This window comes from Camponotus vicinus, unplaced genomic scaffold (genome assembly GCF_025532165.1).
Source record: "Camponotus vicinus isolate PSW18456_S1 unplaced genomic scaffold, iyCamVici1.0 SCAF_3, whole genome shotgun sequence".
In the NCBI taxonomy this organism is placed as follows: Eukaryota; Metazoa; Arthropoda; class Insecta; order Hymenoptera; family Formicidae; genus Camponotus; species Camponotus vicinus.
The window spans coordinates 1,435,425-1,450,267 of NW_028141967.1; the positions used below are offsets into that span (position 1 = coordinate 1,435,425).

The window sequence follows — 14,843 nt, forward strand, 5'->3', positions numbered from 1 at the left end:
ATATATAGAACATATGAAATATTGAAAAATTCAAATTTATATAAATTTTGAAGAATGAATAATTTAGATTTTTCTCTGAATATTTCGATAAGAAATTAGATATTTAGAATATTAAATATTTAAAATAATAGTAACACGCAGATTTTTTAAATTTAAATAAATTAAATTAAAAAAATTAAATTAAAAAATAAATCAATTATAAAGAAATATTTAGAAACTTGTAATCCAAATCTCTTTATAAATGGAGAGGAGAAAATGCAAACGAAAAGGAAAGAGAAATCAATAATTGCCTATCACGCTAGAATTGTAATGACAAAATTATAATTTAATTTGCAAAGTAACGACGAAGTGACTCCGCGAATCTCGGTTATCAAGAACCTCTCGTGCTCAATCGATCGAAACTTTAAACTTCAGCACTTCAACTGCAGCTGTCGAAGACTCGTTTCTTACCCGACACGATGATACGCTCCTGCTTCCCGATCGGGCGATCGCGCGCGAATGTCACCGTCGTCATCATCGGCAGCGAGTGATGACGCGACGTCGATAGATGATTTAGTTCGCCGGCGACGCGCGTCACGAGAGCTCGCGCCACATCTGGTGGTTCTCCGGAAGAAGATCGCGTCCGCGAAAGAAAATCAGAGTCAGAGTATCAAGGGGCAGAGTATCTACGCGAGAAAAAGAAGAAAAGTAGGAAAAGAAGAAAAGAGCGCGGGGAAAAAGGATACCGAGGGCACCGAGGGCACCGAGGGCTACCACTAAGCGAAGAGAGTAGAAGACAAGAAAGCGGAGATAGAGGGTAAAACACGTGGATGCTGTGGCCGGTGTTGGGGGGGGATGACGGGCTGAGCCCCACAGCGTCGCTCGCACCGGCGACCGGCGCTGTGCCCCCTGTCAAGGGGGTAAACAAACTGGCTCCTCTTCTGCTCTGCGCACCCTGCAAACCCAGCAGTCACCGGAAGTGCCAAAGTTCCACCCAGTGGTACGTGCAACAGGTAAAGAAACGCCCGGACGGATGGTGTATCCTCTATATAACGTGTGGGCTTCGTTCCGCTTCGTTTCATCGATGACTTTGCGATGATGCGTTTGTCACACGCGCGCTTCTCGAAGGAACAAGTGGTCTTGTCTGTGGATTCCGGCGAGATTACCAGATGATAACGTATCGAATCCGCGATAAAATCATTTCGTTCCGTACGTGATTTGCTAGCGTGATTTTATATTTCTAGTTTATTCTTGTTTGATTTATGAGCGCTTTTGTCGTTAAGTGTGCTTGATATAATCTTTTGTGATATTTTCTATAGGGTGTATCGTGTATAATGTTCTCTCGATGTAACGTGCTCTCGACAAACATATTCGAGTAAAATAGAATTAATCGTAAAATTCTTTAATGCAAAAAAATGAAATCTGCATTATAAGATTTAATAAACCTACTCGATCTAATCTTTTATATTTTTATTTTACTTATTAAAATTTATTTCTGAATAAAATTTCAAGTAAAATAATCTTAGAGAGATTTTCGAAGTTAAAATTAAAGGCGCTAAAGACTTGACATTTAGAGAATGTATTTTTCTTCATGATACACTCTGTATATCTGCATGTGACTTGCTAGAAATGTCGATGTTTTTACGATAAAAGAATAATTAATTGTATTAAAGTGCACGAAGAAAAAAGTGAGATTTTTTTCGTTGCTTTCGTCATCGTCTTTAGATTAATGCATGATAAACAAGATTTATATATGCGCAATAGATACATTGTCGTAATCTCCAGGTCCGAAACCATGGAAATAATGAGTGTTTTCGAATTACATTGCATATATACCAATTCTCATACATATACACACATGTCAGCTTTCACACATGCATGCCGAACGTTCAATCAGGGTCAGAGTGCCATCGGAACTATATCGTCTACCGAGTGGAAAAAAGATCGTCCGACAACGCTTAATCTGCGAAAATAATTTGCATTAAAAAAATGTACAGCCATCATTCAGAGAAAGCTTTTCTTTGGAAAATTAATTAAAAATTGAACCTCATTTTTAAAATCGAAATTCTCAATTATGATTTGTCCTCTGTTATTATCAATAAGACTTTATCACTACCCAAATATAGAGTAATAGAGTGTGTACATTATTTATCAGAAAGCCGAAAAGTTTTCAGAGGGGATTCGATCTCGGATCTTACTAGAAAAACATCAAAACGATAAGATAAAAAATATGTGCACGTTTTGGACTATCACAATCGTAAGTCTAGATAAATAAAATTCAGTCAGCTGGTATCAGACATTCAACCATCTGCGTGTCTGTTCTCGAAGAGCCACGTTTCGCGTCGCAGTTTCGCGCCGATCTCACGATGGCGTTCCGCGGGAATTTGACGGGGAATAATGGGGTATATTTTGGGATCGCGCATAGAGAGAGAAAGAGAAAGAGAAAGAGAGACGGACCGTTGACCTCGGCGGAACATTTTCGAGATTCCGCGACGCTGTCGGGGAACTAGACTCGCCATTTGCGCAACAAATGTTTGAGAAACGATGCACAATCCAGCTATACCACCGCCAATTTTCTTATGGCCAATGAACGCGTGAATTTTGCATTTGTTCTCGACGATCGATTCCCGACGAATCGTGTCTCTACATCTTTGATATATTTAGTCCATTTACGGAGACTCGCATTAAAATTCGGATACTTCGTGAATTGGAAGTCATTGCTCCTGATTGTCGGTAGTCGTCAAATATTTATGAATTCGATCGTTTATTTTAAATACACATACTACTCTTGCTTCGAAAATAAAAGTTTTTGCATCAATAAAATTTTTTATATTTTCCTCTCAAAATAAATTATAACTTGGATTGATGACTTTCCTTGTGTGAGATATTCATTAAAAAATTTTCAAATAATTTAATTTGTGTTGTGTCTTTTGTATATTTGCTTAAACGAATAAAAATTATATTTTTTGTTATATAATAATAAATTAACATACGTAATTGATATATAAAACAAAATAAAAATAAAAGAGAGAGAAAATGTCTCGAGGGAAAAAACACTATATTATCTTGAAATAAAATAATGTAATCGATTAATAATACCATATAATTCTATAGGACTTACCGGAAATTCTCTTAATTAAGGTTTAGTCTCGATCAAGTAGTATCCCGTGCGTTTCTTTGCGTAAGAAACTTGCCTTGAGATCCAGCTCGTGCTGTTTACAGTGGAACAATGGTGAATCGACACTCGAGGGAAGCAATTCCCAAGGACGAGCACAGGTACGAGGACCTCGAGTCACGCTCGGGTTCCTGTTGCGAGTGAGTCTAATTGCTTGGCCGTTCCGGGGCATGAGCGGGTGGACTTCTTTTAAGTCTCGTCCGCACCGCGACAAAATCGACATTTCTCACTGTTTAAACTTTTAAAATTATTTTTGCTAAATAATACTAAAATTACGAGAAATTTATCTATCTAAATTAATTAATTTAAATATTAAATTTTTAAAAGAATAATTTTTTTGCTAAAATTTATTTGAAAATCATTAACGCGATAAACTTTTGTCACGATGACTAAATTGGATCGCATAATTGATCAGAAATAATTTATATCGGATTAAAAATTATAAAACAAATTTAATATTTATCTAATAAATATAGGACATGGTTTTAATTTATTGACATCAATATTAAGAAAAGCAACTTGATTTTAGCCAAAAATAGATACTTTGTGTGCATTTTAACTTTTCCACTTATCAAGAATTAATTATTATTTTATTTTATGATTCCACAATTAACTTTATGTCTCAGCATTAATTTGTATTTTCGATTTATTCTTCGATTTATAATTCTACATAAAAATTTACAATTTACTATTGTATTTTTTTAAACTTTTCTTTTCTAAACTATTTTTTAAACTATTCTTTTATCTGACAGAAAGTTATATTATTTTTTTAATAAATAGGAAAACACAGATGTAATGTTTCATAGCTTCCAGACATTTTGCTACAAAGTATTTTCTCAGAGATGTAAAAAAAATCGAGGTGGCAATGACACGCTTTTCTTTCCGTCAGCCGCTTTGATCGTTACTTGGGATTGTGTGATTTGAATATACGGCTTCGTTGCAATCTCTTATGTCGACACAAATTCGCACATTGTCACTCCCGACTCTGACATTAAGCTCCTTACGGCTTCTGAGACTTGCTTTATTTACGGAATTTCAATGCCAAGCAAACAAGAACGAAATGTCTATATCGCATTCCATTTCTATTCCATAATCAATCACAACAAAGCCTCTCGATCGAAAGATTGTTATATTAATATATATTATAGAATTTATGTTATTTATGTTCTAAAAATTTAATAAATTATAAAATTTTTCATATTCCTTTGAATAAATTTGCTGTCAAATGAATTGAATCCTCGACTCTTTTAATGAATATATTAACATTTTAATCCGCAACATTTTTGAATTTTTATCATATCTTAATTTAATATTTAATTGTTCGGAGAAACGATCATTATTTATGACGATTAGAAACGTTTTGCGAAAAACACCGCTAATTACGATCTCTTTTCGTCATAATAAGTCGAGACCTCGCCAAAGAATAATTATCTTTACGTTTCAATCATATGCATTATGTCATTATATTATGCGTAAGTCCGTTTTTATCAAGCTAAAATTAATTATGTAAACTAGTTGACATAAACTTATTGTGGAGAAACATGTTTGCATGTATATACACGTTAGTGAACACATATTTATTAAGCATGAACATGATTATGATTTAGTCATTAAATCAAAAGTCAAGGATTAATAAACAAATTTATAGCTTTTTGACTTTTAATAATTTTAATGTAATAAATAGATATTAATCGTTGACTTTTAATGCTTTTTTCATTCTTCTCTTCTTCTGTTTTATTCTTATTCTTATTTTTGCTAATGATTCTGTTTTTAAATATTCTTTATTGTTTTAATATAATAGATATAAGTATAACTTTTTTTTTAATAATTTGAAATATTATGAAAAAGCTTGCTGGAAATGACAGAACGTATCTGAAAAAAATTGATATTCAATGATATGTAAAGTTAATCTTCAGAAGGAACAATTTATCAATTTATCAATTAAATAAAGATAATTTTATATTAATAGTAATTAATTTTACTCGTCAGTAATTAATATAATGCATATAATATTGCGTTAATTAATACGCCAATATTATTAGTAATTTTGTGGAAAATTTTATTTTTCCAACTAAATTTAGTTATTACCGAATAATATTAATAATAATCGGCATTTCACAGTAATTAAAATAGTCAATTCTGATTACTTGACATAATAAACATCTCTGTCTACTCCAGATTATCCTGTTTAATCGTTATGCTACATTTATTAATTCGCAGCAGGAAATAGCTGATGGCTTTATCATGAAATTAAGAGCGTAGATCATTCCCCGATACGTGGCTTATCGATTCATTAAATCAGTCATCAGGAACATCCACTATAGATGATTCATGACGAAGTTCAATGTTCGATCTTTTACTGTTGTAGCCCACGTGGCGTTTATGGGGCGAGGAGAGAGGCGATGGCGTCATATACACGGTGTACCTGAAAAAGGTCCGATATCATCGGCCTACAAGGAGTCTCTCGGCATCGGTGAGCGCTTTTCGCATATTTTTATCTCAAAAAATTTCTGTTTATTTAATTTCTATTTCTTATCGCAAAAACCCACACATTTCCCGCAATTTTTTAATTCTGATTAATTTCCGAAAAATAAAAATCCCATGATTCATAAATGAAGCTTAATCATGTCTTCATCTGAAGAACTTTTGGCGCAAAAGTGCATATTTTTTCAACGCTGAAAACCGTTAAAAAGCTTCGGCATTCAAACTGCTTACTCCGATGTAGGATTCTGACGACGAGATCTCGCACTTGGAATGGGAGACGGTGCGGGTGCGCTTCCTGAAAGCCGGCACGGTGCAGCGGCTGGTCGAGAGTCTGGCAAACGACGACGGCGAGTTGGAGTCCACTTACATAAACGTCTTCCTGGCGACTTATCGGGCCTTCACGACACCGCACGAAGTCCTCGAGCTGCTACTCGCACGATACGACGCCTTGGACGAAAACTCGGGCGGCTGCGAGCAGCATCGCAAGACCCTGGTCCAGGCCCTGCACGTTTGGCTAGACGCATATCCGGGTGACTGGAAGTCGCCCCCCAACTACCCTCTCCTCACCATGCTCCTCGACTTCACGCATCGACGCCTGCTCGGCTCTGAGCTCGAGCTTAAGGCCAGGCACCGGCTGCATCGCTTTCAGCGCGAGGATCAGATAGGTAATGGTACTTTCAATTTTTTCTCGATAATAAATCATAAACGTCACGAGTTTTAGAGACGAGAAACTGATAAGAGGCATTATGAGAAGTTCAAACACGAAGGAATTGAAGAACCGATAAGGGCGGCACGATCTCTGTGATGTTACGAACCTTATCGGTTATGTTGTGTAAAAAAGATTATATATTCGCACATAAAATTCCTTCTACAATATCAATGTTTATTCAAAGTAATTTAACACGGATTTATTCTTTTATTTTTGTGTTTAAACAAGAGGAGATAATTAATATTTTTAGAGGAGATAATTTATATTTTTATATGATCCCGTTAATTTATAACATGAATTTAAAATAGTAAATTTTTACTTAAATGATATATATATTTAAAAATATATATATATTTAAATAAATGATATATATATTTATATATATGTATGTATGTATGTGTATGTATAACGTGTGAAATGGCACTTTGAAACACGTTATCTTGTATCTAAATGAATTTAAAAGCATGTACATCTCATATATGTGACCTCGAATGAAAATTCTGACAACAGAATCGAGAAGTGCCGCTTATGCAATAGTAACGTAATGACTCATAGCGACTCATTTTATTTACCGTGAATTCGCTGAATTGCGATAAGCAAGCAAAACATCCGTCAAAATGTTACTTTACAGGTGTATCGTCGAGGAAAGAGATTGTATATTATGAATGCTTAAGATCGTACAACCTTCTGTTACGCAACTTTTTCTCCGAAATTATGCAGGAAAGATATATAACAGTCGCTAATAGATAAACTACTCTATGCACATTCGTTGGAAATAACCAGGTGTCGCAAAGACCATTATGAATATATTTATAGAATGTAGAAAAATGTTAAACGGTGGTATTTGTCGCGTTACGAAATCTATCGAATAAATCTGTTTGATAGAAAGAGTTAAGGAATGAATGTTAGTGGTAGTGAAAGGCCAATCAGACAGCGCTCGCACAAAGGCATCTGCTTCCTACATAAATTGAGGGTCCATCGTTCTCTTTGTACTGCCATGAGACCAGCAGGGCTCACCTTTCACTCTCTCAGAGTTCGCATGAAACCTATGAAATCCGATCTAGCTCCAAAAATTCCCAAAATAGAGACGGTTTTCAAAGCAAAAAAGAAGAAAACGTGCACCAAAAAAATCTATCCGAAAGAAAGTTTTCTTTACATAAATTTATATAAAAAAATCATTTATAAACATTTACATATTTAAAAAAATTCACCTGTGATTCTATAATTAAAATCCCAATCTTGAATAATAAAAGAAGCTTGTAAATTAATTTAAATTAATTTTTTGAATTAAATATCGGTTTTGTAACAATTAATAATTTTAAAATAAATTTAATTTAAAAAATTTAGTAGAATTAAATTTTATCGTGTAATCTTTTAATATCAATATCTATAATAATATTTTCATTAAATTTAAATTAAATTTAGATTAATTTTATTTTAATTTTCTCCCTTCAGATTCCTGCATGGTGTACGACAATGGTCGGCTGCCCATGCGCGGTTCCCCGGATCCAATGTCGGATCATTGGGGCAACTACATCTTCCCTGAGGTACCCCACCGTCACTTTGCTGAGCAGCTGACACGAATGGATGCCGAGGTATTCAAGAAGCTGGTTGCCCATCAATGCCTCGGCGCTGTCTGGTCCAGAAAGGATCGTTCCAGGAGCCACGAGGCTGCTACAGTGGTGGCGACCGTAAATCAGTTCAACGCCGTATCTCTGCGTGTCATTTCGACGATCCTGACGGACACGACACTCAAGTCGCAGGAGCGCGCCAGGATCCTCGAGACATGGATCGATATTGCGCAGGAGCTACGCATTCTGAAGAACTTCAGTAGCCTGAAGGCGATCGTCTCCGGTCTCCAAAGCAATCCAGTGTATCGGCTGGAAAAGTGCTGGCAGTGCATGCCTAGAGAGAAGCACGAGCTCTTTCGGGAACTCGAGAGGATATTCTCTGAGGAAAATAATGCCTGGACGCAGAGGGAACTGCTCATCAAAGAGGGCACTGCCAAGTTCGCTGACACTGCCGGCAGGAGCGACAGGCATTTGCAGAAGCTCTTTCAGAAACAAAATACTCATGCGGGCGTAAGTGTCATGAAGCCGTCCCTTTGTGATGTTAATTTACTTGCAAATTTTTTTTTACTCTTTTATGAGATTTTTTATCAATGAAAATTTAATAATAAAAATTAATAAAATATAAAATTAATAAAATAAAATTTAATAAATGTAATATAATTAAAAATTCTTTCTACTTAAAGAATTTTTAATTTTAGCTTCGTCAAATCGATGATAATTAAATTAATATCTTTTATAACAAAATTAGAAATTTAATTTGAGAATTATAATCAGAAAATTATGTTAAATAATATGTTTAAATTACGTTTAATATCAGTTTAAAAATATTTTCTAAATAAAATAAAATAAAAATTAATATTTAGATAGGCAAATAATATTTAATTTTACACTACCTATGTTTTAATTCCTCAAAACTTTCTTTCAGAACATTAGCTACGGTACCATACCGTATCTAGGTACCTTCCTGACTGATCTAACAATGATCGATACGGCAATACCGGACACGATAGCAGACGGTCTCATTAATTTCGATAAAAGACGGAAAGAGTTCGAGGTGCTGGCGAGGATACGACTCTTACAAGGAGCGGCAAACGCATACAATTTCAACACGGATTCCATGTTCGATCGTTGGTTCCACTCGGTACCAGTATTGGACGATCGGGAAGCTTACAAGCTCAGCTGTCAGATCGAGTCACCACCAGCAGGCAATACTCTCAATAATCGCGGCAAAAAGAAACAAGTTAGCACCTTTTATTTCATCGAATATCTTAATTTGATTTCTATGATACTTGTCATATGAATTTCTCAAAATCGCTTAATTTAACCACGTGTCGATCAAAGTGTTCGAAATTTTCTCTTCCAAAAATTAAACACAACGAAATTAAGCTATATGTTTTAAATATTTATAATTAATTATAATTTGCTACCCATCTTTATTTGCCAAGGATCTTATAATGAACGAGAACTAAATTGTTTTATCTTGTAGAATCATCAGGGTCATCGGAAAAATGATTCAATCGCGTCGACATCGAGCTCCAGCAGTTCCCAGTTTTACTGCGACCTCGATTCTTTGCCGAGTTCGCCTCACAACTCGTTGGACCGGCGAACCTCGCCATCGCAAATGTCCAGTTCATCCTCCAGTTCGTCTCTACCTTCTCTCGACGTGTCTTTGAGCTCCGGCGGGGGTGGCAACCACCAAACCCGTCTGGCGCCTCCAGCAGGCGCCGTGCCAGCTAATGGAAGCACCCCCAATCTCGCTGGACTGTCCAGTCCCAGCCACTCGCACAAAAGCTCGCCGGACTTCTACATCATCAAGGTCACTATGGAGACGGACAACGTGGAGACGGACGGCGTGGTGCTTTACAAGTCCATCATGCTGTCAAATAACGAGCGGACGCCACAGGTGATCCGAAACGCCATGCTGAAGCTCGGCATCGAGGGCAATCCCGATCAATACACTCTAGCGCAGGTGCTACCTGATCGGGAGATGGTGCTACCCACCTCGGCCAACGTCTACTATGCTGTAAATACCGCGCACAATCTCAATTTCATACTGAGACCGAGGAGAGAGCCCAACGACGCGACCTCAGACAGTCCCAGGAGCAAGAGCAGCGGTCACAATCACAAACGATAATCGTGAATACTGTTGCCTGAAAGTCATAGACATTCGTAAGATCGAGGGACGATCTTTGAAATCTGCTGATAACGCAACAGGGGACAGTTTCGGAATTTTGAACGCGAGATCATAGTGATAGCTAAAAGTAAAGTTGATCGAGGTGATCGTGATAGAAAATAAATGCGATATTAACGAATCAAACATTAAACTATAATGTTACGCAACGATATTAATTATGATATTATTAATATTCAGGATTATAATATTAGAGAAAATGTCAATAGCATCTTATAATTAACATTGTCAGTAATGTTAATTAGTAGTTACTATTATTAATCAATATATCATCATAGTTGATTAGTAATATTAACAATACTAATTATTTAATATATCATTAATAAAATATATATCGTTATACAAATTATTACAGATCATTTGATTCACCATCGTAATTTAAAAACGATGATAATTTAATTAATAATTTTTATACGCTTTTAATTTTTAATCGCGAAAAATAGCGATGACCATAAGATATCACGATTACCTCGATCGATCTTTTTTCAATGTGTATTGAAATTGAGGAGAAACCAAGCGTAAGAATCTCATTATTTAGACTTTGTTTATTAAGATTTACCATGACAGCTCGGCTCTTTCGCTTCCCGATGAGATGCAAATGATCGAGCGACGCCGATGTACAATATCGTACGATCGGAAATGCGTAGACGTACGCATTCGTATCGCGCTCAGACACAACGCGAACATGATTGCGCAATCGGGATCTACTCTAGCATTATTCTAAGCGCGCGTTTAGCATGAGTCACACACGCGAGGTTCTTATCGATGCGACGATGATGCATCGCACAAGCATGGGCCCCGTATTCTTGCCGCTTTAACGTCACGTTTATTATCGAAGTATTTATAATATTAAGCGCGATTTCTCTACGATCTCGATCTCGTTATTTGTCTAACTGGTCTCATCAAAATCAACTGAAAAATAACGCAAAAGAGATCGAGAGATAATTGGACATTTATAAATATCGCTTCATTTTTATTCTTCATTAGTAGCCACATTTAGCGCTAACTACGCGATGTGATCCCGAGTGATATTTATCTGACATAAACATGATATTTAATATTATAAAATCATTATTATATTTAATAATTAGGACTTTTGTTATCTCTTTTTGTTTATTAAAGAAAAACCATATTTTACATTAAAATATGGTCTCTTACTCTTACGACTGTTATTTGTCTGATATAGTAATTAGTTTGGGCGATATGTTATGGAAATAATAATTGTGTCAGAGTAATGCACAAGATGTTTTCATTATTTAAGACAGCATTACCGTTTTTAGCGTTAATTGTGTAATAAGAATAACGGGCGCTTACAACGGAACTTTGCGGGTGTGTATGTGTACATACACTATACATATAACATGTGTGTTTTTTCACGAACGAAAACGAGATTATAGATAATTAAAAAGAGACAGGCGCGAGCGTTTTCGTCGACGGATCGTTATGAATAATTATAACTGCTGTTTAGCGCGCGGTAAACTCGACCAAGCAAGAAGGGGGCCTTCGTGTGCTCTCATATGAAACCTGTCAATTATTATAGCTATTCTCTCGTGTATTTAAAAAAAGGGGAGGGGAACCGCGAGAGAGAGATTTTAGAGAACTGCCCTCATCGTGTATTCTGTCCTTTTGTCCTTCTTGCGAATTTGTCCGATGAATTTCGCGAAGGCAAAAAATTCTGTGATAAAAGAATCTCTTTCTTTCAACTTTCTGCGACGAAATAGAGAGGGTCGGCCGCCACTGATCAGACAAGTCCACTTTTTTTTAATATTATTGAAAAGTTCGGAAAAAATATCCAAGAACGAAGAGAAGTTTTATTTTATTCCGAGGCGACGAAATAGAAATAAACGTTTGTTAAGCAAGTCTATATTTTTCCATCGGCACGAGAAATATTTTTTAACTCACTAAAATAAAATATTGTCGTAGAAATCAGATATATTCATTTTTTTCCATTAGAAAAATCTTGGAAAAATATGAAATATTTTAATAAAAAAATAATTATATAATAGAAGAATAAAATTTATATTATTATATATAATATTATCTTATTTATATCTATATTTTTGTAACATTATTAATTTAATAATCTCTTTAAATTTGCACGAATTTATAGCGTAAATCAGCGAAAATGTCAATATATATTTCGTATTAAAAATTGTAACATATGCATATATTTTAAACATGTTTTCTGCGTAAAAATTTATATTAAAAATTGTTTTTGTAAATATGTGTATATAAATCAAAACAAAGCAAAAATTAATATGCTTTATAAATTTGAAGTAGAAGCTATTATAATTTATGTTTTTAAATTCTTTACTCTACTTTGACTAATAATTAAACGTTTTAAAAAGCATTTGATGTTTACATAATTATATGTAATGAAGATACACTACAGTAAATCGAATAAGTAATAAAATAATATTTCATCATTGAATAAATAAATACGCAGGATGCTGAAATTACATTTATCTTCAACTTATTTTAAATTTGATAATTACAAGGCAATTAAATTTTGAAGCAGGATTATCTTTTTTGTGTCTCGTTCGTCAATCGATATCGCCATTACTGAAGCGAGCGTTAAATAATGAACGATTCAATTAATCGAAAAAAGTAAACTTGCCTGGTTTTTGCTGGTGGACCTTCGTTTGAATCGAAACCCGTGTGTTAATCAGTTAATCAAGAATCATTCCATTTCATCGTATCGGCCGGGCAATTTTTCACATTAATACATTTTTTACGAAGCTGCGCGAGATACGCAAAAAAAATGAAAAAAAACGAAACCGAAAGAAAAGGAGAAAGAGCAAAAATACAAACGTGGTCGAGTATCCCGACGATCTGTTAGCTCGAATAAGGTTTCCCCGAGACGTTAGTCTTACGCAATTTTTTTGTACTTATTTCCCTTCTTGTTCGTATATGTTTGTCTAATTAGCTGTATATTTCTTACGTAGACGACTCCTCGAAAGACGGAGAGAGGAGAGTGAGATCGCCAGGACGAAGCTGTATGTAGTACGACCTGACAAAAGTGAGAATAGATGGCCTACACTTTTACACGTTGTGTGCGTTTTTTTACCACCTTTCGTCCCCTCGATAACCCCTTTCGATCGTAAAGCTACCGTGATTCAACGCCCCGTCGATTTCTATCCTCTACTCCTTCGCTTTTTATCACCCGTTAACTCGTTTACGGTCTCGTGAACGGAATTTCCGATAGCTTTTCTCCCTTTCTCATTAATTTCACACATTTCCATACCGTTTATATCTTAGGCGCCCTCTTTACAGTTTAAAATATGTTAATTAGAAACGAGAAGATGTATTCTAAAAATGGCGGTAAAAGGAAAGTCGCATTTAAGGAGGTGTCAAGATCGCTCGAGGGAGGATTAAAGGTCAATATCGTAAAGTAGAAGAGAGATAAAGGACTGTTTCTCTCGCTCAGATCCTTTTCGCGGCTTTTATCTTATTGAAAGATCAAGCCGATCGGTATCGCGCGGAATGATTTCACGTAACCGACGAGTGGACTTCCGGCGTGTCGGCACATCCGACACGCGAACCTGTTGATCCCCTGCAAGGTGAGAAAGTTCGAAATTACAGGCCGATAAAAGGGCTCTAAGCTGAACGAAATTAATGGTTTCGTCTACTGGTTCTACGATTATTCAAAAGCATCGAAAGCTCCATCCTGACAAGGAAGATCTTATAGCTTTACGATATTCAGGAACATGATTAAGTGAAATAAAATGAAAGGCATCAGGCTAGAGCAAAGTGACAGTCCGATAAGAAGGATTTATTTTAAGCCTTTTTCAGAAGCCTTACAATTTTTTTTCAGAAGCCTCTTCGTTATAAAATAGAATAGCGGAAAAAAAATTCAAGTAAAATTCAAATAACTTAAAAAAATTAAAAATATGTGTGTTATAAATAAATAAAATTGTCAAATAAAATGATTAATCCAAATTAATTTCTATATACTTTTAGTTTATTTTTTTTATATTTTTAAATCTCTGACTTTTATTAAAATCTACTCATAATTTTATGAAGTAATTATTTTGGTATCTAACGTAAGACGTAATTAAATCATGATCATATTTAATCAATCTTTTTGATTGAAATTCTGATCGCGACATTTAAATTAGAACAATCTATCTTTATCCAGAGATAATTCAAAGTTGCTTCATTTCCGTCAAACATTCTCTCGATGTGTGCTGGTCTAAACATGGAAAGAGTCACCCAGATACCGAGATTGTTATCAGTGCGATTGGTTTTGCTAAGTGGTTCAAGGCCGACCCGACGTCAGAGACGTAATGAAACGGAGGAATTTGGATATATGCATTCTGGTAACGGGTTTAATTAATATCGAAAATGAATTCCTTCTCGCCATATGTAACGAGCGTTCCCTACGTCTGCCAAGTATTCGTTCTAATTTACCGTAGCGGGCCATTACGTCTGAAATTAAATCCGCGCGTCTCTCATTATTTTCGCAAAGGATCTTAATGTTCCATTAAATTAATGCCTCATCAAATTAATAATATTGATTAATAATTGTGTGAAAAATTAATATTTCTCCTGCGATAAATGATTTATTCGATAAATAAGTTATTAATAAAATAATTTAAAAAATTTAAAAAGGATCAATTTATGATATAAGAAAATAGATATAAAATTAGTATCAAAATATTAGTATCAAAGAATCTAATAAATAATTCTATTTTTAAGACAATTTATAATAATATCATAAACAATCAATTACGG

General features: G+C 35.0%; 1 protein-coding gene and 1 long non-coding RNA gene across 4 annotated transcripts in view; one reads left to right on the forward strand and one right to left on the reverse strand.

The window, feature by feature from the left end:
* Rgl (Ral guanine nucleotide dissociation stimulator-like) overlaps positions 1-13,154 on the forward strand; it is a 28,292-nt gene extending 15,138 nt beyond the window's left edge. For 2 of the 3 annotated variants that reach the window (XM_083092910.1, XM_083092911.1), the window contains exons 2-7: positions 415-992; positions 5,523-5,627; positions 5,880-6,303; positions 7,803-8,428; positions 8,844-9,158; positions 9,405-13,154. In XM_083092910.1, coding sequence (XP_082949036.1) covers positions 810-992; positions 5,523-5,627; positions 5,880-6,303; positions 7,803-8,428; positions 8,844-9,158; positions 9,405-10,052 — 2,301 coding nt within the window. In that variant the 5' untranslated portion in view covers positions 415-809 and the 3' untranslated portion in view covers positions 10,053-13,154. The remainder of the gene's footprint in view (positions 1-414; positions 993-5,522; positions 5,628-5,879; positions 6,304-7,802; positions 8,429-8,843; positions 9,159-9,404) is intronic. The other variant, XM_083092912.1, reaches the window with a different exon arrangement.
* LOC145967868 (uncharacterized) overlaps positions 1-14,843 on the reverse strand; it is a 126,524-nt gene that overhangs the window by 12,300 nt on the left and 99,381 nt on the right. The window lies entirely within an intron of this gene.